The sequence below is a fragment of the Coregonus clupeaformis genome, unplaced genomic scaffold (assembly GCF_020615455.1).
Source record: "Coregonus clupeaformis isolate EN_2021a unplaced genomic scaffold, ASM2061545v1 scaf0061, whole genome shotgun sequence".
In the NCBI taxonomy this organism is placed as follows: domain Eukaryota; kingdom Metazoa; phylum Chordata; class Actinopteri; order Salmoniformes; family Salmonidae; genus Coregonus; species Coregonus clupeaformis.
In genome coordinates this window covers 256,073-279,980 of record NW_025533516.1, presented here as the reverse complement: position 1 = coordinate 279,980, position 23,908 = coordinate 256,073, and the positions used below count along the sequence as shown (strand labels likewise).

General features: G+C 48.1%; 1 protein-coding gene across 1 annotated transcript in view; it reads right to left on the bottom strand.

Moving 5' to 3' along the window:
- Positions 1-671, bottom strand: part of LOC121546620 (LIM and calponin homology domains-containing protein 1-like) — a 66,564-nt gene extending 65,893 nt beyond the window's left edge. The window contains exon 1 of the mRNA XM_045212900.1: positions 636-671. Coding sequence (XP_045068835.1) covers positions 636-671 — 36 coding nt within the window. The remainder of the gene's footprint in view (positions 1-635) is intronic.
- Between the last annotated feature and the right edge of the window lie 23,237 nt (positions 672-23,908).

Here is a 23,908-nt window from a genome sequence, read left to right as displayed (position 1 = left end):
ATCAGGTGTGGGCATGTTGTGGTGTGTATCAGGTGTGGGCATGTTGTGGTGTGTATCAGGTGTGGGCATGTTGTGGTATGTATCAGGTGTACTGGTTGTGGTATGTATCAGGTGTGGGCATGTTGTGGTGTGTATCAGGTGTGGTGGTTGTGGTGTGTATCAGCTGTGGGCATGTTGTGGTGTGTATCAGGTGTAGTGGTTGCGGTGTGTATCAGGTGTAGGCATGTTGTGGTGTGTATCCGGTGTAGTGCTTGTTGTGTGTATCAGGTGTGGACATCTTGTGGTATGTATCAGGTGTAGACATGGTGTGGTGTGTATCAGCTGTGGGCATGTTATGGTGTGTATTAGGTGTAGTGGTTGCGGTGTGTATCAGGTGTGGGCATGTTGTGATGTGTATCATGGGTGGGAATGTTGTGGTGTGTATCAGGTGTAGTGCTTGTGGTGTGTATCAGGTGTGGGCATGTTTTGGTGTGTACCTTGTGAAGTGGTTGTGGTGTGTATCAGGTGTAGACATGTCGTGGTGTTTATCAGGTATGGGCATGTTGTGGTGTGTATCAGGTCTGGGCATGTTGTTGTGTTTATCAGGTGTAGTGGTTGTGGTGTGTATCAGGTGTAGTGGTTATGGTGTGTATCACGTTTGACATGTTGTTGTGTGTATCAGGGGTGGGCATGTTGTGGTGTGTATCATGTATGGGCATGTTGTGGTATGTATCAGGTGTAGACATGTTGTGATGTGTATCAGCTGTGGGCATGTTGTGGTGTGTATCAGGTGTAGTGGTTGCGGTGTGTATCAGGTGTGGGCATGTTGTGGTGTGTATCATGGGTGGGTATGTTGTGTTGTGTATCAGGTGTGGGCATGTTGTGGTGTGTGTCAGGTGTGGGTATGGTGTGGTGTGTATCAGGTGTAGTGGTTGTGGTGTGTATCAGCTGTCTTGGTTATGGTGTTTATCAGGTATGGGCATTTTGTGGTGTGTATAAGGTGTGGGCATGTTGTTGTGTTTATCAGGTGTAGTGGTTGCTGTGTGTATCAGTTATGGGCATGTTGTGGTGTGTATCAGCTGAGGGCATGTTGTGGTGTGTATCAGATGTAGTGGTTGCTGTGTGTATCAGGTGTGGGCATGTTGTGGTGTGTATCAGGTGTGGGCATGTAGTGGTTTGTATCAGCTCTGGGCATGTTGTGGTGTGTATCAGGTGTAGTGGTTGCAGTGTGTATCATGTGTGTGCATGTTGTGGTGTTTCCGGTGTAGTGCTTGAGATGTGTATCATGTGTGGGCATGTTGTGGTGTGTATCAGCTGTGGGCATGTTGTGGTGTGTATCAGGTGTAGTGGCTGCGGTGTGTATCAGGTGTGGGCATGTTGTGGTGTGTATCATGGTAGGGTATGTTGTGTATCAGGTGTGGGCATGGTGTGGTGTGTATCAGGTGTAGTGGTTGTGGTGTGTATCAGCTGTAGTGGTTATGGTGTTTATCAGGTATGGGCATGTTGTGGTGTGTATCAGGTGTGGGCATGTTGTTGTGTTTATCAGGTGTAGTGGTTGCTGTGTGTATCAGGTGTGGGCATGTTGTGGTGTTTATCAGCTGTGGGCATGTTGTGGTGTGTATCAGGTGTAGTGGTTGCGGTGTGTATCAGGTGTGGGCATGTTGTGGTGTGTATCAGGTGTGGGCATGTTGTGGTGTGTATCAGCTGTGGGCATGTTGTGGTGTGTATCAGGTGTGGACATCTTGTGGTATGTATCAGGTGTAGACATTGTGTGGTGTGTATCAGCTGTGGGCATGTTGTGGTGTGTATTAGGTGTAGTGGTTGCGGTGTGTATCAGGTGTGGGCATGTTGTGGTGTGTATCCGATGTAGTGCTTGTGGTGTGTATCAGGTGTGGGCATGTTGTGGTGTGTATCAGGTGTGGACATCTTGTGGTATGTATCAGGTGTAGACATTGTGTGGTGTGTATCAGCTGTGGGCATGTTGTGGTGTGTATTAGGTGTAGTGGTTGCGGTGTGTATCAGGTGTGGGCATGTTGTGGTGTGTATCAGCTGTAGTGGTTATGGTGTTTATCAGGTATGGGCATGTTGTGGTGTGTATCAGGTGTGGGCATATTGTTGTGTTTATCAGGTGTAGTGGTTGTGGTGTGTATCAGGTGTAGTGGTTGTGGTGTGTATCAGGTTTGGCATGTTGTTGTGTGTATTAGGTGTGGGCATGGTGTGGTGTGTATCAGGTATGAGAATGTTGTGGTGTGTATCAGGTGTGGGCATATTGTGGTGTGTATCATTTGTGGGCATGTTGTGGTGTGTATCAGGTGTAGGGATTGTGGTTTGTATTAGGTATGGGCATGTTGTGTTGTGTATCAGGTGTGGGCATATTGTGGTGTGTATCATGTGTGGGCATGTTGTGGTGTGTATCAGGTGTAGTGCTTGTGATGTGTATCAGGTGTGGGCATGTTGTGGTGTGTATAAGGTGTGGGCATGTTGTTGTTTTTATCAGGTTTAGTGGTTGTGGTGTGTATCAGGTGGAGGCATGTGGTGGTGTGTATCAGCTGTGGGCATGTTGTGGTGTGTATCAGGTGTAGTGGTTGCTGTGTGTATCAGGTATGGGCATGTTGTGGTGTGTATCAGCTGTGGGCATGTTTTGGTGTGTATCAGGTGTAGTGGTTGTGGTGTGTATCAGGTGTGGGCATGTTGTGGTGTGTATCAGGTGTGGGCATGTTGTGGTGTGTATCAGCTGTGGGCGTGTTGTAGTGTGTATCAGGTGTAGTGGTTGCGGTGTGTTATCAGGTGTAGGCATGTTGTGGTGTGTATCCGGTGTAGTGCTTGTTGTGTGTATCAGGTGTGGGCATGTTGTGGTGTGTATCAGGTGTAGTGGTTGCTGTGTGTATCAGGTATGGGCATGATGTGGTGTGTATCAGCTGTGGGCATGTTGTGGTGTGTATCAGGTGTAGTGGTTGCGGTGTGTTATCAGGTGTAGGCATGTTGTGGTGTGTATCCGGTGTAGTGCTTGTTGTGTGTATCAGGTGTGGGCATGTTGTGGTGTGTATCAGGTGTGGACATGGTGTGGTGTGTATCAGCTGTGGGCATGTTGTGGTGTGTATTAGGTGTAGTGGTTGTGGTGTGTATCAGGTGTGGGCATGTTGTGATGTGTATCATGGGTGGGCATGTTGTGGTGTGTATCAGGTGTGGGCATGTTGTGGTGTGTATCAGCTGTAGTGGTTATGGTGTGTATCAGGTATGGGCATGTTGTGGTGTGTATCAGGTGTGGGCATGTTGTTGTGTTTATCAGGTGTAGTGGTTGTGGTGTGTATCAGGTGTAGTGGTTGTGGTGTGTATCAGGTCTGGCATGTTGTTGTGTGTATCAGGTGTGGGCATATTGAGGTGTGTATCAGGTGTGGGCATGTTGTGTTGTATATTAGGTGTAGTGGTTGTGGTGTGTATCAGGTGTGGGCATGTTGTGGTGTGTTTCGGTGTGGGCATATTGTGGTGTGTATCATGTGTGGGCATGTTGTGGTGTGTATCAGGTGTAGTGGTTGTGGTGTGTATCAGGTGTGGGCATGTTGTGGTGTGTATAGGCATAGTGGTTGTGGTGTTTATCAGGTGTAGTGGTTGTGGTGTGTATCAGGTGTAGGGGTCGTGGTTTGTATCAGGTATGGGCATGTTGTGGTGTGTATCAGGTATGGGCATGTTGTGGTGTGTATCAGGTGTGGGCATATTGTGGTGTGTATCATGTGTGGGCATGATGTGGTGTGTATTAGGCACAGTGGTTGTGGAGTGTATCAGGTGTAGTGGTTGTGGTGTGTATCTGGTGTGGGCATGTTGTGGTGTGTATCAGTTGTAGGCATGTTTTGGTGTGTATCAGGTGTAGTGGTTGTGGTGTGTATCAGGTGTGGGCATGTTGAAGTGTGTATCAGGTGTGGGCATGTTGAAGTGTGTATCAGGTGTGGGCATGTTGTGGTGTGTATCAGGTGTGGGTATGTTGTGGTGTGTATCAGGTGTTGTGGTTGTGGTGTGTATCAGCTGTAGTGGTTGTAGTGTGTATCAGGTGTGGGCATGTTGTGGTGTGTATCAGGTGTGGGCATGTTGTGGTGTGTATCAGGTGTGGGCATGTTGTGGTGTGTATCAGGTGTGGGCATGTTGTGATGTGTATCATGGGTGGGCATGTTGTGGTGTGTATCAGGTGTGGGCATGTTGTGGTATGTATCAGCTTTAGTGGTTATGGTGTTTATCAGGTATGGGCATGTTGTGGTGTGTATCAGGTGTGGGCTTGTTGTGGTGTGTATCAGCTGTGGGCAGGTTGTGGTGGGTATCAGGTGTTGTTGTTGTGGTGTGTATCAGGTGTGGGCATGTTGTGGTATGTATCAGGTGTACTGGTTGTGGTATGTATCAGGTGTATGCATGTTTTGGTGTGTATCAGGTGTAGTGGTTGTGTTGTGTATCAGGTGTATGCATGTTGTGGTGTGTATCAGGTTTAGTGGTTGTGGTGTGTATCATGTGTGGGCATGTTGTGGTGTGTATCATGTGTAGTGCTTGTGGTGTGTATCAGGTGTGAGCATGTTGTGGTGTGTATCAGGTGTAGTGGTTGCTGTGTGTATCAGGTATGGGCATGATGTGGTGTGTATCAGCTGTGGGCATGTTGTGGTGTGTATCAGGTGTAGTGGTTGCGGTGTGTTATCAGGTGTAGGCATGTTGTGGTGTGTATCCGGTGTAGTGCTTGTTGTGTGTATCAGGTGTGGGCATGTTGTGGTGTGTATCAGGTGTGGGCATGTTGTGGTGTGTATCAGGTGTGGGCATGTTGTGATGTGTATCATGGGTGGGCATGTTGTGGTGTGTATCAGGTGTGGGCATGTTGTGGTATGTATCAGCTTTAGTGGTTATGGTGTTTATCAGGTATGGGCATGTTGTGGTGTGTATCAGGTGTGGGCTTGTTGTTGTGTTTATCAGGTGTGGGCATGTTGTGGTGTGTATCAGGTGTGGGCATGTTGTGGTGTGTATCAGGTATGGGCATGTTGTGGTATGTATCAGGTGTACTGGTTGTGGTATGTATCAGGTGTGGCCATGTTGTGGTGTGTATCAGGTGTGGTGGTTGTGGTGTGTATCAGCTGTGGGCATGTTGTGGTGTGTATCAGGTGTAGTGGTTGCGGTGTGTTTTCAGGTGTAGGCATGTTGTGGTGTGTATCCGGTGTAGTGCTTGTTGTGTGTATCAGGTGTGGGCATGTTGTGGTGTGTATCAGGTGTAGTGGTTGCTGTGTGTATCAGGTATGGGCATGATGTGGTGTGTATCAGCTGTGGGCATGTTGTGGTGTGTATCAGGTGTAGTGGTTGCGGTGTGTTATCAGGTGTAGGCATGTTGTGGTGTGTATCCGGTGTAGTGCTTGTTGTGTGTATCAGGTGTGGGCATGTTGTGGTGTGTATCAGGTGTGGACATGGTGTGGTGTGTATCAGCTGTGGGCATGTTGTGGTGTGTATTAGGTGTAGTGGTTGTGGTGTGTATCAGGTGTGGGCATGTTGTGATGTGTATCATGGTGGGCATGTTGTGGTGTGTATCAGGTGTGGGCATGTTGTGGTGTGTATCAGCTGTAGTGGTTATGGTGTGTATCAGGTATGGGCATGTTGTGGTGTGTATCAGGTGTGGGCATGTTGTTGTGTTTATCAGGTGTAGTGGTTGTGGTGTGTATCAGGTGTAGTGGTTCTGGTGTGTATCAGGGCTGGCATGTTGTTGTGTGTATCAGGTGTGGGCATGTTGAGGTGTGTATCAGGTGTGGGCATGTTGTGTTGTATATTAGGTGTAGTGGTTGTGGTGTGTATCAGGTGTGGGCATGTTGTGGTGTGTATCAGGTGTAGGGGTCGTGGTTTGTATCAGGTATGGGCATGTTGTGGTGTGTATCAGGTGTGGGAATATTGTGGTGTGTATTATTTGTGGGCATGTTGTGGTGTGTATCAGGTGTAGGGATTGTGGTTTGTATTAGGTATGGGCATGTTGTGGTGTGTTTCAGGTGTGGGCATATTGTGGTGTGTATCATGTGTGGGCATGTTGTGGTGTGTATCAGGTGTAGTGGTTGTGGTGTGTATCAGGTGTGGGCATGTTGTGGTGTGTATTAGGCATAGTGGTTGTGGTGTTTATCAGGTGTAGTGGTTGTGGTGTGTATCAGGTGTAGGGGTCGTGGTTTGTATCAGGTATGGGCATGTTGTGGTGTGTATCAGGTATGGGCATGTTGTGGTGTGTATCAGGTGTGGGCATATTGTGGTGTGTATCATGTGTGGGCATGATGTGGTGTGTATTAGGCACAGTGGTTGTGGAGTGTATCAGGTGTAGTGGTTGTGGTGTGTATCAGGTGTGGGCATGTTGTGGTGTGTATCAGTTGTAGGCATGTTTTGGTGTGTATCAGGTGTAGTGGTTGTGGTGTGTATCAGGTGTGGGCATGTTGTAGTGTGTATCAGGTGTGGGCATGTTGTGGTGTGTATCAGGTGTGGGTATGTTGTGGTGTGTATCAGGTGTTGTGGTTGTGGTGTGTATCAGCTGTAGTGGTTGTAGTGTGTATCAGGTGTGGGCATGTTGTGGTGTGTATCAGGTGTGGGCATGTTGTGGTGTGTATCAGGTGTGGGCATGTTGTGGTGTGTATCAGGTGTGCATGTTGTGATGTGTATCTGGGTGGGCATGTTGTGGTGTGTATCAGGTGTGGGCATGTTGTGGTATGTATCAGCTTTAGTGGTTATGGTGTTTATCAGGTATGGGCATGTTGTGGTGTGTATCAGGTGTGGGCATGTTGTTGTGTTTATCAGGTGTGGGCATGTTGTGGTGTGTATCAGGTGTGGGCATGTTGTGGTGTGTATCAGGTGTGGGCATGTTGTGGTATGTATCAGGTGTACTGGTTGTGGTATGTATCAGGTGTGGCCATGTTGTGGTGTGTATCAGGTGTGGTGGTTGTGGTGTGTATCAGCTGTGGGCATGTTGTGGTGTGTATCAGGTGTAGTGGTTGCGGTGTGTATCAGGTGTAGGCATGTTGTGGTGTGTATCCGGTGTAGTGCTTGTTGTGTGTATCAGGTGTGGGCATGTTGTGGTGTGTATCAGGTGTGGACATCTTGTGGTATGTATCAGGTGTAGACATGGTGTGGTGTGTATCAGCTGTGGGCATGTTGTGGTGTGTATTAGGTGTAGTGGTTGCGGTGTGTATCAGGTGTGGGCATGTTGTGATGTGTATCATGGGTGGGCATGTTGTGGTGTGTATCAGGTGTAGTGCTTGTGGTGTGTATCAGGTGTGGGCATGTTGTGGTGTGTACCTTGTGAAGTGGTTGTGGTGTGTATCAGGTGTAGACATGTCGTGGTGTGTATCAGGTGTGGGCATGTTGTTGTGTTTATCAGGTGTAGTGGTTGTGGTGTGTATCAGGTGTAGTGGTTGCGGTGTGTATCAGGTGTGGGCATGTTGTGGTTTGTATCAGGTGTAGTGGTTGCTGTGTGTATCAGGTGTGGGCATGTTGTGGTGTGTATCAGGTGTAGTGGTTGCGGTGTGTATCAGGTGTGGGCATGTTGTGGTTTGTATCAGCTGTGGGCATGTTGTGGTGTGTATCAGGTGTAGTGGTTGCAGTGTGTATCAGGTGTGGTCATGTTGTGGTGTTTCCGGTGTAGTGCTTGTGGTGTGTATCAAGTGTGGGCATGTTGTAGTGTGTATCATGTGTGGCCATGTTGTGGTGTGTATCAGGTGTAGTGTGTTGTGGTGTGTATCAGGTGTGGGCATGTTGTGGTGTGTATCAGGTGTGGGCATGTTGTGGTGTGTATCAGCTGTGGGCATGTTGTGGTGTGTATCAGGTGTAGTGGTTGCGGTGTGTATCAGGTGTAGGCATGTTGTGATGTGTATCAAGTGTGGGAATGTTGTAGTGTGTATCATGTGTGGGCATGTTGTGGTGTGTATCATGTGTAGTGTGTTGTGGTGTGTATCAGGTGTGGGCATGTTGTGGTGTGTATCAGGTGTGGGCATGTTGTGGTGTGTATCAGCTGTGGGCATGTTGTGGTCTGTATCAGGTGTAGTGGTTGCGGTGTGTATCAGGTGTGGGCATGTTGTGATGTGTATCAGATGTAGTGGTTATGGTGTTTATCAGGTATGGGCATGTTGAAGTGTGTATAAGGTGTGGGCATGTTGTTGTGTGTATCAGGTGTGGGCATGTTGTTGTGTTTATCAGGTGTAGTGGTTGCGGTGTGTATCAGGTGTGGGCATGTTGTGATGTGTATCAGGTGTAGTGGTTGTGGTGTGTATCAGGTGTAGTGGATATGGTGTGTATCAGGTTTGGCATGTTGTTGTGTGTATCAGGTGTGGGCATGTTGTGGTGTATATTAGGTGTAGTGGTTGTGGTGTGTATCAGGTGTGGGCATGTTGTGGTGTGTATCAGGTGTAGGGGTCGTGGTTTGTATCAGGTGTGGGCATGTTGTGGTGTGTATCAGTTGTAGGAATGTTTTGGTGTGTATCAGGTGTAGTGGTTGTGGTGTGTATCAGGTGTGGACATGTTTTAGTGTGTATCATGTGTGGGCATGTTGTGGTATGTATCAGGTGTGGGTATGTTGTGGTGTTTATCAGGTGTTGTTGTTGTGGTGTGTATCAGCTGTAGTGGTTGTAGTGTGTATCAGGTGTGGGCATGTTGTGGTGTGTATCAGGTGTGGGCATGTTGTGGTGTGTATCAGGTGTGGTGTTGTGGTGTGTATCAGGTGTGGGCATGTTGTGGTATGTATCAGGTGTACTGGTTGTGGTATGTATCAGGTGTGGGCATGTTGTGGTGTGTATCAGGTGTAGTGGTTGTGGTGTGTATCAGGTGTATGCATGTTGTGGTGTGTACCAGGTGCAGTGGTTGTGGTGTGTATCAGGTGTGGGCATGTTGTAGTGTGTATCATGTGTGGGCATGTTGTGGTGTGTATCAGGTGTAGTGCTTCTTGTGTGTATCAGGTGTGGGCATGTTGTGGTGTGTATCAGGGGTAGTGGTTGTGGTGTGTATCAGGTGTAGGCATGTGGTGGTGTGTATCATCTGTGGGCTTGTTGTGGTGTGTATCAGGTGTAGTGGTTGCTGTGTGTATCAGGTGTGGGCATGTTTTGGTGTGTATCAGCTGAGGTTATGTTGTGGTGTGTATCAGATGTAGTGGTTGCTGTGTGTATCAGGTGTGGGCAAGTTGTGGTGTGTATCAGGTTTGGGCATGTAGTGGTTTGTATCAGCTCTGGGCATGTTGTGGTGTGTATCAGGTGTAGTGGTTGCAGTGTGTATCAGGTGTGGGCATGTTGTGGTGTTTCCGGTGTAGTGCTTGAGATGTGTATCATGTGTGGGCATGTTGTGGTGTGTATCAGGTGTGGACATCTTGTGGTATGTATCAGGTTTGGGCATGTTGTGGTGTGTATCAGCTGTGGGCATGTTGTGGTGTGTATCAGGTGTAGTGGTTGCGGTGTGTATCAGGTGTGGGCATGTTGTGGTGTGTATCATGGGTGGGTATGTTGTGTTGTGTATCAGGTGTGGGTATGGTGTGGTGTGTATCAGGTGTAGTGGTTGTGGTGTGTATCAGGTGTAGTGGTTGCGGTGTGTATCAGGTGTGGGCATGTTGTGGTGTGTATCAGGTGTAGGCATGTGGTGGTGTGTATCAGCTGTGGGCATGCTGTGGTGTGTATCAGGTGTAGTGGTTGCAGTGTGTATCAGGTGTAGGCATGTTGTGGTGTTTATCAGCTGTGGGCATGTTGTGGTGTGTATCAGGTGTAGTGGTTGCGGTGTGTATCAGGTGTGGGCATGTTGTGGTGTGTATCAGCTGTGGGCATGTTGTGGTGTGTATCAGCTGTGGGCATGTTGTGGGGTGTATCAGGTGTAGTGGTTGCAGTGTGTATCAGGTGTAGGCTTGTTGTGGTATGTATCCGATTTAGTGCTTGTGGTGTGTATCAGGTGTGGGCATGTTGTGGTGTGTATCAGGTGTGGACATCTTGTGGTATGTATCAGGTATAGACATGGTTTGGTGTGTATCAGCTGTGGGCATGTTGTGGTGTGTATTAGGTGTAGTGGTTGCGGTGTGTATCAGGTGTGGGCATGTTGTGGTGTGTATCATGGTTGGGCATGTTGTGGTGTGTATCAGGTGTGGGCATGTTGTGGTGTGTATCAGCTGTAGTGGTTATGGTGTTTATCAGGTATGGGCATGTTGTGGTGTGTATCAGGTGTGGGCATGTTGTTGTGTTAATCAGGTGTAGTGGTTGTGGTGTGTATCAGGTGTAGTGGTTGTGGTGTGTATCAGGTTTGGAATGTTGTTGTGTGTATCAGGTGTGGGCATGTTGTGGTGTGTATCAGGTGTAGGGGTTGTGGTGTGTATCAGTTGTGGGCATATTGTGGTGTGTATCATTTGTGGGCATGTTGTGGTGTGTATCAGGTGTAGGGGTTGTGGTTTGTATTAGGTATGGGCATGTTGTGGTGCGTATCACGTGTGGGCATATTGTGGTGTGTATCATGTGTGGGCATGTTGTGGTGTGTATCAGGTGTAGTGGTTGTGGTGTGTATCAGGTGTGGGCATGTTGTGGTGTTTCCGGTGTAGTGCTTGTGATGTGTATCAGGTGTGGGCATGTTGTGGTGTGTATCAGGTGTGGACATCTTGTGGTATGTATCAGGTGTAGACACGTTGTGGTGTGTATCAGGTGTAGTGGTTGCGGTGTGTATCAGGTGTAGACATGTTGTGGTGTGTGTCAGGTGTGGGTATGGTGTGGTGTGTATCAGGTGTAGTGGTTGTGGTGTGTATCAGCTGTAGTGGTTATGGTGTTTATCAGGTATGGGCATGTTGTGGTGTGTATAAGGTGTGGGCACGATGTGGTGTGTATCAGGTGTAGTGGTTGCTGTGTGTATCAGGTATGGGCATGTTGTGGTGTGTATCAGCTGTGGGCATGTTGTGGTGTGTATCAGGTGTAGTGGTTGTGGTGTGTATCAGGTGTGGGCATGTTGTGGTGTGTATCAGGTGTGGGCATGTTGTGGTGTGTATCAGCTGTGGGCATGTTGTGGTGTGTATCAGGTGTAGTGGTTGCGGTGTGTATCAGGTGTAGGCATGTTGTGGTGTGTATCCGGTGTAGTGCTTGTTGTGTGTATCAGGTGTGGGCATGTTGTGGTGTGTATCAGGTGTGGACATGGTGTGTATCAGCTGTGGGCATGTTGTGGTGTGTATTAGGTGTAGTGGTTGCGGTGTGTATCAGGTGTGGGCATGTTGTGATGTGTATCATGGGTGGGCATGTTGTGGTGTGTAGCAGGTGTGGGCATGTTGTTGTGTTTATCAGGTGTAGTGGTTGTGGTGTGTATCAGGTGTAGTGGTTGTGGTGTGTATCAGGTTTGGCATGTTGTTGTGTGTACCAGGTGTGGGCATGTTGTGGTGTGTATCAGGTGTGGGCATGTTGTAGTGTATATTGGTGTAGTGGTTGTGGTGTGTATCAGGTGTGGGCATGTTGTGGTGTGTATCAGGTGTAGGGTGTCGTGGTTTGTATCAGGTATGGGCATGTTGTGGTGTGTATCAGGTGTGGGCATATTGTGGTGTGTATCATTTGTGGGCATGTTGTGGTGTGTATCAGGTGTAGGGGTTGTGGTTTGTATTAGGTATGGGCATGTTGTGGTGTGTTTCAGGTGTGGGCAAATTGTGGTGTGTATCATGTGTGGGCATGTTGTGGTGTGTATCAGGTGTAGTGGTTGTGGTGTGTATCAGCTTTGGCATGTTGTTGTGTGTATCAGCTGTGGGCATGTTGTGGTGTGTATCAGGTGTAGTGGTTGCGGTGTGTATCAGGTATAGACATGTTGTGGTGTGTGTCAGGTGTGGGTATGGTGTGGTGTGTATCAGGTGTAGTGGTTGTGGTGTGTATAAGCTGTAGTGGTTATGGTGTTTATCAGGTATGGGCATGTTGTGGTGTGTATAAGGTGTGGGCACGTTGTTGTGTTTATCATGTGTAGTGGTTGTGGTGTGTATCAGGTGGAGGCATGTGGTGGTGTGTATCAGCTGTGGGCATGTTGTGGTGTGTATCAGGTGTAGTTGTCGCTGAGTGTATCAGGTATGGGTATGTTGTGGTGTGTATCAGCTGTGGGCATGTTGTGGTGTGTATCAGGTGTAGTGGTTGTGGTGTGTATCAGGTGTGGGCATGTTGTGGTGTGTATCAGCTGTGGGCATGTTGTGGTGTGTATCAGGTGTAGTGGTTGCGGTGTGTATCAGGTGTAGGCATGTTGTGGTGTGTATCCGGTGTAGTGCTTGTTGTGTGTATCAGGTGTGGGCATGTTGTGGTGTGTATCAGGTGTGGACATGGTGTGTATCAGCTGTGGGCATGTTGTGATGTGTATCATGGGTGGGCATGTTGTGGTGTGTATCAGGTTTGGGCATGTTGTTGTGTTTATCAGGTGTAGTGGTTGTGGTGTGTATCAGGTGTAGTGGTTGTGGTGTGTATCAGGTTTGGCATGTTGTTGTGTGTATCAGGTGTGGGCATGTTGTGGTGTGTATCAGGTGTGGGCATGTTGTAGTGTATATTAGGTGTAGTGGTTGTGGTGTGTATCAGGTATGGGCATGTTGTGGTGTGTGTCAGGTGTGGGCTTATTGTGGTGTGTATCATTTGTGGGCATGTTGTGGTGTGTATCAGGTGTGGGCATGTTGTAGTGTATATTAGGTGTAGTGGTTGTGGTGTGTATCAGGTGTGGGCATGTTGTGGTGTGTATCAGGTGTAGGGGTCGTGGTTTGCTATCAGGTATGGGCATGTTGTGGTGTGTATCAGGTGTGGGCATATTGTGGTGTGTATCATTTGTGGGCATGTTGTGGTGTGTATCAGGTGTAGGGGTTGTGGTTTGTATTAGGTATGGGCATGTTGTGGTGTGTTTCAGGTGTGGGCAAATTGTGGTGTGTATCATGTGTGGGCATGTTGTGGTGTGTATCAGGTGTAGTGGTTGTGGTGTGTATCAGGTTTGGCATGTTGTTGTGTGTATCAGCTGTGGGCATGTTGTGGTGTGTATCAGGTGTAGTGGTTGCGGTGTGTATCAGGTGTAGACATGTTGTGGTGTGTGTCAGGTGTGGGTATGGTGTGGTGTGTATCAGGTGTAGTGGTTGTGGTGTGTATCAGCTGTAGTGGTTATGGTGTTTATCAGGTATGGGCATGTTGTGGTGTGTATAAGGTGTGGGCACGTTGTTGTGTTTATCATGTGTAGTGGTTGTGGTGTGTATCAGGTGGAGGCATGTGGTGGTGTGTATCAGCTGTGGGCATGTTGTGGTGTGTATCAGGTGTAGTGGTTGCTGTGTGTATCAGGTATGGGTATGTTGTGGTGTGTATCAGCTATGGGCATGTTGTGGTGTGTGTCAGGTGTAGTGGTTGTGGTGTGTATCAGGTGTGGGCATGTTGTGGTGTGTATCAGCTGTGGGCATGTTGTGGTGTGTATCAGGTGTAGTGGTTGCGGTGTGTATCAGGTGTAGGCATGTTGTGGTGTGTATCCGGTGTAGTGCTTGTTGTGTGTATCAGGTGTGGGCATGTTGTGGTGTGTATCAGGTGTGGACATGGTGTGTATCAGCTGTGGGCATGTTGTGGTGTGTATTAGGTGTAGTGGTTGCGGTGTGTATCAGGTGTGGGCATGTTGTGATGTGTATCATGGGTGGGCATGTTGTGGTGTGTATCAGGTTTGGGCATGTTGTTGTGTTTATCAGGTGTAGTGGTTGTGGTGTGTATCAGGTGTAGTGGTTGTGGTGTGTATCAGGTTTGGCATGTTGTTGTGTGTATCAGGTGTGGGCATGTTGTAGTGTATATTAGGTGTAGTGGTTGTGGTGTGTATCAGGTATGGGCATGTTGTGGTGTGTATCAGGTGTGGGCTTATTGTGGTGTGTATCATTTGTGGGCATGTTGTGGTGTGTATCAGGTGTAGGGGTTGTGGTTTGTATTAGGTATGGGCATGTTGTGGTGTGTTTCAGGTGTGGGCATATTGTGGTGTGTATCAGGTGTGGACATGTTGTTGTGTTTATCAGGTGTAGTGCTTGTGGTGTGTATCAAGTGTGGGCATGTTGTAGTGTGTATCATGTGTGGGCATGTTGTGGTGTGTATCAGGTGTAGTGTGTTGTGGTGTGTATCAGGTGTGGGCATGTTGTGGTGTGTATCAGGTGTGGGCATGTTGTGGTGTGTATCAGCTGTGGGCATGTTGTGGTGTGTATCAGGTGTAGTGGTTGCGGTGTGTATCAGGTGTAGGCATGTTGTGGTGTGTATCAAGTGTGGGCATGTTGTAGTGTGTATCATGTGTGGGCATGTTGTGGTGTGTATCATGTATAGTGTGTTGTGGTGTGTATCAGGTGTGGGCATGTTGTGGTGTGTATCAGGTGTGGGCATGTTGTGGTGTGTATCAGCTGTGGGCATGTTGTGGTGTGTATCAGGTGTAGTGGTTGCGGTGTGTATCAGGTGTGGGCATGTTGTGATGTGTATCAGATGTAGTTGTTATGGTGTTTATCAGGTATGGGCATGTTGTTGTGTTTATCAGGTGTAGTGGTTGTGGTGTGTATCAGGTGTAGTGGTTATGGTGTGTATCAGGTTTGGCATGTTGTTGTGTGTATCAGGTGTGGGCTTGTTGTGGTGTGTATCAGGTGTGGGCATGTTGTGGTGTATATTAGGTGTAGTGGTTGTGGTGTGTATCAGGTGTGGGCATGTTGTGGTGTGTATCAGGTGTAGGGTCCGTGGTTTTGTATCAGGTGTGGGCATGTTGTGGTGTGTATCAGTTGTAGGAATGTTTTTGGTGTGTATCAGGTGTAGTGGTTGTGGTGTGTATCAGGTGTGGACATGTTTTAGTGTGTATCAGGTGTGGGCATGTTGTGGTGTGTATCAGGTGTGGTATGTTGTGGTGTGTATCAGGTGTTGTGGTTGTGGTGTGTATCAGCTGTAGTGGTTGTGGTGTGTATCAGGTGTGGGCATGGTGTGGTGTGTATCAGGTGTGGGCATGTTGTGGTGTGTATCAGGTGTGGGCATGTTGTGGTGTGTATCAGGTGTGGGCATGTTGTAGTGTGTATCATGTGTGGGCATGTTGTGGTGTGTATCAGGTGTAGTGCTTCTTGTGTGTATCAGGTGTGGGCATGTTGTGGTGTGTATCAGGGGTAGTGGTTGTGGTGTGTATCAGGTGTAGGCATGTGGTGGTGTGTATCATCTGTGGGCATGTTGTGGTGTGTATCAGGTGTAGTGGTTGCTGTGTGTATCAGGTGTGGGCATGTTTTGGTGTGTATCAGCTGAGGGCATGTTGTGGTGTGTATCAGATGTAGTGGTTGCTGTGTGTATCAGGTGTGGGCATGTTGTGGTGTGTATCAGGTGTGGGCATGTAGTGGTTTGTATCAGCTCTGGGCATGTTGTGGTGTGTATCAGGTGTAGTGGTTGCAGTGTGTATCAGGTGTGGGCATGTTGTGGTGTTTCCGGTGTAGTGCTTGAGATGTGTATCATGTGTGGGCATGTTGTGGTGTGTATCAGGTGTGGACATCTTGTGGTATGTATCAGGTGTGGGCATGTTGTGGTGTGTATCAGCTGTGGGCATGTTGTGGTGTGTATCAGGTGTAGTGGTTGCGGTGTGTATCAGGTGTGGGCATGTTGTGGTGTGTATCATGGGTGGGTATGTTGTGTTGTGTATCAGGTGTGGGTATGGTGTGGTGTGTATCAGGTGTAGTGGTTGTGGTGTGTATCAGCTGTAGTGGTTATGGTGTTTATCAGGTATGGGCATGTTGTGGTGTGTATCAGGTGTGGGCATGTTGTTGTGTTTATCAGGTGTAGTGGTTGTGTTGTGTATCAGGTGTAGGCATGTGGTGGTGTGTATCAGCTGTGGGCATGCTGTGGTGTGTATCAGGTGTAGTGGTTGCTGTGTGTATCAGGTGTGGGCATGTTGTGGTGTTTATCAGCTGTGGGCATGTTGTGGTGTGTATCAGGTGTAGTGGTTGCGGTGTGTATCAGGTGTGGGCATGTTGTGGTGTGTATCAGCTGTGGGCATGTTGTGGTGTGTATCAGCTGTGGGCATGTTATGGGGTGTATCAGGTGTAGTGGTTGCAGTGTGTATCAGGTGTAGGCTTGTTGTGGTATGTATCCGATTTAGTGCTTGTGGTGTGTATCAGGTGTGGGCATGTTGTGGTGTGTATCAGGTGTGGACATCTTGTGGTATGTATCAGGTGTAGACATGGTGTGGTGTGTATCAGCTGTGGGCATGTTGTGGTGTGTATTAGGTGTAGTGGTTGCGGTGTGTATCAGGTGTGGGCATGTTGTGGTGTGTATCATGGGTGGGCATGTTGTGGTGTGTATCAGGTGTGGGCATGTTGTGGTGTGTATCAGCTGTAGTGGTTATGGTGTTTATCAGGTATGGGCATGTTGTGGTGTGTATCAGGTGTGGGCATGTTGTTGTGTGAATCAGGTGTGGGCATGTTGTGGTGTGTATCAGGTTTGGGCATGTTGTTGTGTTTATCAGGTGTAGTGGTTGTGGTGTGTATCAGGTGTAGTGGTTGTGGTGTGTATCAGGTTTGGCATGTTGTTGTGTGTATCAGGTGTGGGCATGTTGTGGTGTGTATCAGGTGTGGGCATGTTGTAGTGTATATTAGGTGTAGTGGTTGTGGTGTGTATCAGGTATGGGCATGTTGTGGTGTGTATCAGGTGTGGGCTTATTGTGGTGTGTATCATTTGTGGGCATGTTGTGGTGTGTATCAGGTGTAGGGGTTGTGGTTTGTATTAGGTATGGGCATGTTGTGGTGTGTTTCAGGTGTGGGCATATTGTGGTGTGTATCAGGTGTGGACATGTTGTTGTGTTTATCAGGTGTAGTGGTTGTGGTGTGTATCAGGTGTAGTGCTTGTGGTGTGTATCAAGTGTGGGCATGTTGTAGTGTGTATCATGTGTGGGCATGTTGTGGTGTGTATCAGGTGTAGTGTGTTGTGGTGTGTATCAGGTGTGGGCATGTTGTGGTGTGTATCAGGTGTGGGCATGTTGTGGTGTGTATCAGCTGTGGGCATGTTGTGGTGTTTATCAGGTGTAGTGGTTGCGGTGTGTATCAGGTGTAGGCATGTTGTGGTGTGTATCAAGTGTGGGCATGTTGTAGTGTGTATCATGTGTGGGCATGTTGTGGTGTGTATCATGTGTAGTGTGTTGTGGTGTGTATCAGGTGTGGGCATGTTGTGGTGTGTATCAGGTGTGGGCATGTTGTGGTGTGTATCAGCTGTGGGCATGTTGTGGTGTGTATCAGGTGTAGTGGTTGCGGTGTGTATCAGGTGTGGGCATGTTGTGATGTGTATCAGATGTAGTTGTTATGGTGTTTATCAGGTATGGGCATGTTGTTGTGTTTATCAGGTGTAGTGGTTGTGGTGTGTATCAGGTGTAGTGGTTATGGTGTGTATCAGGTTTGGCATGTTGTTGTGTGTATCAGGTGTGGGCTTGTTGTGGTGTGTATCAGGTGTGGGCATGTTGTGGTGTATATTAGGTGTAGTGGTTGTGGTGTGTATCAGGTGTGGGCATGTTGTGGTGTGTATCAGGTGTAGGGGTCGTGGTTTGTATCAGGTGTGGGCATGTTGTGGTGTGTATCAGTTGTAGGAATGTTTTGGTGTGTATCAGGTGTAGTGGTTGTGGTGTGTATCAGGTGTGGACATGTTTTAGTGTGTATCAGGTGTGGGCATGTTGTGGTATGTATCAGGTGTGGGTATCTTGTGGTGTGTATCAGGTGTTGTGGTTGTGGTGTGTATCAGCTGTAGTGGTTGTGGTGTGTATCAGGTGTGGGCATGGTGTGGTGTGTATCAGGTGTGGGCATGTTGTGGTGTGTATCAGGTGTGGGCATGTTGTGGTGTGTATCAGGTGTGGGCATGTTGTGGTATGAATCAGGTGTACTGGTTGTGGTATGTATCAGGTGTGGGCATGTTGTGGTGTGTATCAGGTGTAGTGGTTGTGGTGTGTATCAGGTGTGGGCATGTTGTAGTGTGTATCATGTGTGGGCATGTTGTGGTGTGTATCAGGTGTAGTGCTTCTTGTGTGTATCAGGTGTGGGCATGTTGTGGTGTGTATCAGGGTGTAGTGGTTGTGGTGTGTATCAGGTGTAGGCATGTGGTGGTGTGTATCATCTGTGGGCATGTTGTGGTGTGTATCAGGTGTAGTGGTTGCTGTGTGTATCAGGTGTGGGCATGTTGTGGTGTGTATCAGGTGTGGGCATGTAGTGGTTTGTATCAGCTCTGGGCATGTTGTGGTGTGTATCAGGTGTAGTGGTTGCAGTGTGTATCAGGTGTGGGCATGTTGTGGTGTTTCCGCTGTAGTGCTTGAGATGTGTATCATGTGTGGGCATGTTGTGGTGTGTATCAGGTGTGGACATCTTGTGGTATGTATCAGGAGTGGGCATGTTGTGGTGTGTATCAGCTGTGGGCATGTTGTGGTGTGTATCAGGTGTAGTGGTTGCGGTGTGTATCAGGTGTGGGCATGTTGTGGTGTGTATCATGGGTGGGTATGTTGTGTTGTGTATCAGGTGTGGGTATGGTGTGGTGTGTATCAGCTGTAGTGGTTATGGTGTTTATCAGGTATGGGCATGTTGTGGTGTGTATCAGGTGTGGGCATGTTGTTGTGTTTATCAGGTGTAGTGGTTGTGTTGTGTATCAGGTGTAGGCATGTGGTGGTGTGTATCAGCTGTGGGCATGCTGTGGTGTGTATCAGGTGTAGTGGTTGCTGTGTGTATCAGGTGTGGGCATGTTGTGGTGTTTATCAGCTGTGGGCATGTTGTGGTGTGTATCAGGTGTAGTGGTTGCGGTGTGTATCAGGTGTGGGCATGTTGTGGTGTGTATCAGCTGTGGGCATGTTGTGGTGTGTATCAGCTGTGGGCATGTTATGGGGTGTATCAGGTGTAGTGGTTGCAGTGTGTATCAGGTGTAGGCTTGTTGTGGTATGTATCCGATTTAGTGCTTGTGGTGTGTATCAGGTGTGGGCATGTTGTGGTGTGTATCAGGTGTGGACATCTTGTGGTATGTATCAGGTGTAGACATGGTGTGGTGTGTATCAGCTGTGGGCATGTTGTGTTGTGTATTAGGTGTAGTGGTTGCGGTGTGTATCAGGTGTGGGCATGTTGTGGTGTGTATCATGGGTGGGCATGTTGTGGTGTGTATCAGGTGTGGGCATGTTGTGGTGTGTATCAGCTGTAGTGGTTATGGTGTTTATCAGGTATGGGCATGTTGTGGTGTGTATCAGGTGTGGGCATGTTGTTGTGTGAATCAGGTGTGGGCATGTTGTGGTTTGTATCAGGTTTGGGCATGTTGTTGTGTTTATCAGGTGTAGTGGTTGTGGTGTGTATCAGGTGTAGTGGTTGTGGTGTGTATCAGGTTTGGCATGTTGTTGTGTGTATCAGGTGTGGGCATGTTGTGGTGTGTATCAGGTGTGGGCATGTTGTAGTGTATATTAGGTGTAGTGGTTGTGGTGTGTATCAGGTATGGGCATGTTGTGGTGTGTATCAGGTGTGGGCTTATTGTGGTGTGTATCATTTGTGGGCATGTGTGGGCATGTTGTGGTGTGTATCATGGGTGGGCATGTTGTGGTGTGTATCAGGTGTGGGCATGTTGTGGTGTGTATCAGCTGTAGTGGTTATGGTGTTTATCAGGTATGGGCATGTTGTGGTGTGTATCAGGTGTGGGCATGTTGTTGTGTTAATCAGGTGTAGTGGTTGTGGTGTGTATCAGGTGTAGTGGTTGTGGTGTGTATCAGTTGTGGGCATATTGTGGTGTGTATCATTTGTGGGCATGTTGTGGTGTGTATCAGGTGTAGGGGTTGTGGTTTGTATTAGGTATGGGCATGTTGTGGTGCGTATCAGGTGTGGGCATATTGTGGTGTGTATCATGTGTGGGCATGTTGTGGTGTGTATCAGGTGTAGTGGTTGTGGTGTGTATCAGGTGTGGGCATGTTGTGGTGTTTCCGGTGTAGTGCTTGTGATGTGTATCAGGTGTGGGCATGTTGTGGTGTGTATCAGGTGTGGACATCTTGTGGTATGTATCAGGTGTAGACACGTTGTGGTGTGTATCAGCTGTGGGCATGTTGTGGTGTGTATCAGGTGTAGTGGTTGCGGTGTGTATCAGGTGTAGACATGTTGTGGTGTGTGTCAGGTGTGGGTATGGTGTGGTGTGTATCAGGTGTAGTGGTTGAGGTGTGTATCAGCTGTAGTGGTTATGGTGTTTATCAGGTATGGGCATGTTGTGGTGTGTATAAGGTGTGGGCACGTTGTTGTGTTTATCATGTGTAGTGGTTGTGGTGTGTATCAGGTGGAGGCATGTGGTGGTGTGTATCAGCTGTGGGCATTTTGTGGTGTGTATCAGGTGTAGTGGTTGCTGTGTGTATCAGGTATGGGCATGTTGTGGTGTGTATCAGCTGTGGGCATGTTGTGGTGTGTATCAGGTGTAGTGGTTGTGGTGTGTATCAGGTGTGGGCATGTTGTGGTGTGTATCAGCTGTGGGCATGTTGTGGTGTGTATCAGGTGTAGTGGTTGCGGTGTGTATCAGGTGTAGGCATGTTGTGGTGTGTATCCGGTGTAGTGCTTGTTGTGTGTATCAGGTTTGGGCATGTTGTGGTGTGTATAAGGTGTGGACATGGTGTGTATCAGGTGTGGGCATGTTGTGATGTGTATCATGGGTGGGCATGTTGTGGTGTGTATCAGGTGTGGGCATGTTGTTGTGTTTATCAGGTGTAGTGGTTGTGGTGTGTATCAGGTGTAGTGGTTGTGGAGTGTATCAGGTTTGGCATGTTGTTGTGTGTATCAGGTGTGGGCATGTTGTGGTGTGTATCAGGTGTGGGCATGTTGTAGTGTATATTAGGTGTAGTGGTTGTGGTTAGTATCAGGTGTGGGCATGTTGTGGTGTGTATCATTTGTGGGCATGTTGTGGTGTGTATCAGGTGTAGGGGTTGTGGTTTGTATTAGGTATGGGCATGTTGTTGTGTGTATCAGGTGTGGGCATGTTGTGGTGTGTATATTAGGTGTAGTGGTTGTGGTGTGTATCAGGTGTTGGCATGTTGTGGTGTGTATCAGGTGTAGGGGTCGTGGTTTGTATCAGGTATGGGCATGTTGTGGTGTGTATCAGGTGTGGGCATATTGTGGTGTGTATCATTTGTGGGCATGTTGTGGTGTGTATCAGGTGTAGGGGTTGTGGTTTGTATTAGGTATGGGCATGTTGTGGTGTGTTTCAGGAGTGGGCATATTGTGGTGTGTATCAGGTGTGGGCATGTTGTTGTGTTTATCAGGTGTAGTGGTTGTGGTGTGTATCAGGTGTAGTGGTTGTGGTGTGTATCAGGTTTGGCATGTTGTTGTGTGTATCAGGTGTGGGCATGTTGTGGTGTGTATCAGGTGTGGGCATGTTGTAGTGTATATTAGGTGTAGTGGTTGTGGTGTGTATCAGGTGTGGGCATGTTGTGGTGTGTATCAGGTGTAGGGGTCGTGGTTTGTATCAGTTATGGGCATGTTGTGGTGTGTATCAGGTGTGGGCATGTTGTGGTGTGTATCATTTGTGGGCATGTTGTGGTGTTTATCAGGTGTAGTGGTTGTGGTGTGTATCAGGTGTAGGGGTCGTGGTTTGTATCAGGTATGGGCATGTTGTGGTGTGTATCAGGTATGGGCATGTTGTGGTGTGTATCAGGTGTGGGCATATTGTGGTGTGTATCATGTGTGGGCATGTTGTGGTGTGTATTAGGCATAGTGGTTGTGGAGTGTATCAGCTGTAGTGGTTGTGGTGTGTGTCAGGTGTGGGCATGTTGTGGTGTGTATCAGTTGTAGGCATGTTTTGGTGTGTATCAGGTGTAGTGGTTGTGGTGTGTATCAGGTGTGGGCATGTTGTAGTGTGTATCAGGTGTGGGCATGTTGTGGTGTGTTTCAGGTGTGGGTATGTTGTTGTGTGTATCAAGTGTTGTGGTTGTGGTGTGTATCAGCTGTAGTGGTTGTGGTGTGTATCAGGTGTGGGCATGTTGTGGTGTGTATCAGGTGTAGGGGTTGTGGTTTGTATTAGGTATGGGCATGTTGTGGTGTGTTTCAGGTGTGGGCATATTGTGGTGTGTATCAGGTGTGGGCATGTTGTTGTGTTTATCAGGTGTAGTGGTTGTGGTGTGTATCAGGTGTAGTGGTTGTGGTGTGTATCAGGTTTGGCATGTTGTTGTGTGTATCAGGTGTGGGCATGTTGTGGTGTGTATCAGGTGTGGGCATGTTGTAGTGTATATTAGGTGTAGTGGTTGTGGTGTGTATCAGGTGTGGGCATGTTGTGGTGTGTATCAGGTGTGGGCATGTTGTGGTGTGTATCAGGTGTAGGGGTCGTGGTTTGTATCAGGTATGGGCATGTTGTGGTGTGTATCAGGTGTGGGCATGTTGTGGTGTGTATCATTTGTGGGCATGTTGTGGTGTTTATCAGGTGTAGTGGTTGTGGTGTGTATCAGGTGTAGGGGTCGTGGTTTGTATCAGGTATGGGCATGTTGTGGTGTGTATCAGGTATGGGCATGTTGTGGTGTGTATCAGGTGTGGGCATATTGTGGTGTGTATCATGTGTGGGCATGTTGTGGTGTGTATTAGGCATAGTGGTTGTGGAGTGTATCAGCTGTAGTGGTTGTGGTGTGTGTCAGGTGTGGGCATGTTGTGGTGTGTATCAGTTGTAGGCATGTTTTGGTGTGTATCAGGTGTAATGGTTGTGGTGTGTATCAGGTGTGGGCATGTTGTAGTGTGTTTCAGGTGTGGGTATGTTGTTGTGTGTATCAAGTGTTGTGGTTGTGGTGTGTATCAGCTGTAGTGGTTGTGGTGTGTATCAGGTGTGGGCATGTTGTGGTGTGTATCAGGTGTGGGCATGTTGTGGTGTGTATCAGGTGTAGTGGTTGCGGTGTGTATCAGGTGTAGATATGTTGTGGTGTGTGTCAGGTGTAGTGGTTGCGGTGTGTATCAGGTGTAGACATGTTGTGGTGTGTGTCAGGTGTGGGTATGGTGTGGTGTGTATCAGGTGTAGTGGTTGAGGTGTGTATTCGCTGTAGTGGTTATGGTGTTTATCAGGTATGGGCATGTTGTGGTGTGTATAAGGTGTGGGCACGTTGTTGTGTTTATCATGTGTAGTGGTTGTGGTGTGTATCAGGTGGAGGCATGTGGTGGTGTGTATCAGCTGTGGGCATTTTGTGGTGTGTATCAGGTGTAGTGGTTGCTGTGTGTATCAGGTATGGGCATGTTGTGGTGTGTATCAGCTGTGGGCATGTTGTGGTGTGTATCAGGTGTAGTGGTTGTGGTGTGTATCAGGTGTGGGCATGTTGTGGTGTGTATCAGCTGTGGGCATGTTGTGGTGTGTATCAGGTGTAGTGGTTGCGGTGTGTATCAGGTGTAGGCATGTTGTGGTGTGTATCCGGTGTAGTGCTTGTTGTGTGTATCAGGTGTGGGCATGTTGTGGTGTGTATAAGGTGTGGACATGGTGTGTATCAGGTGTGGGCATGTTGTGATGTGTATCATGGGTGGGCATGTTGTGGTGTGTATCAGGTGTGGGCATGTTGTTGTGTTTATCAGGTGTAGTGGTTGTGGTGTGTATCAGGTGTAGTGGTTGTGGTGTGTATCAGGTTTGGCATGTTGTTGTGTGTATCAGGTGTGGGCATGTTGTGGTGTGTATCAGGTGTGGGCATGTTGTAGTGTATATTAGGTGTAGTGGTTGTGGTGTGTATCAGGTGTGGGCATGTTGTGGTGTGTATCAGGTGTAGGGGTCGTGGTTTGTATCAGGTATGGGCATGTTGTGGTGTGTATCAGGTGTGGGCATATTGTGGTGTGTATCATTTGTGGGCATGTTGTGGTGTGTATCAGGTGTAGGGGTTGTGGTTTGTATTAGGTATGGGCATGTTGTGGTGTTTCAGGTGTGGGCATATTGTGGTGTGTATCATGTGTGGGCATGTTGTGGTGTGTATCAGGTGTAGTGGTGGTGGTGTGTATCAGGTTTGGCATGTTGTTGTGTGTATCAGGTGTGGGCATGTT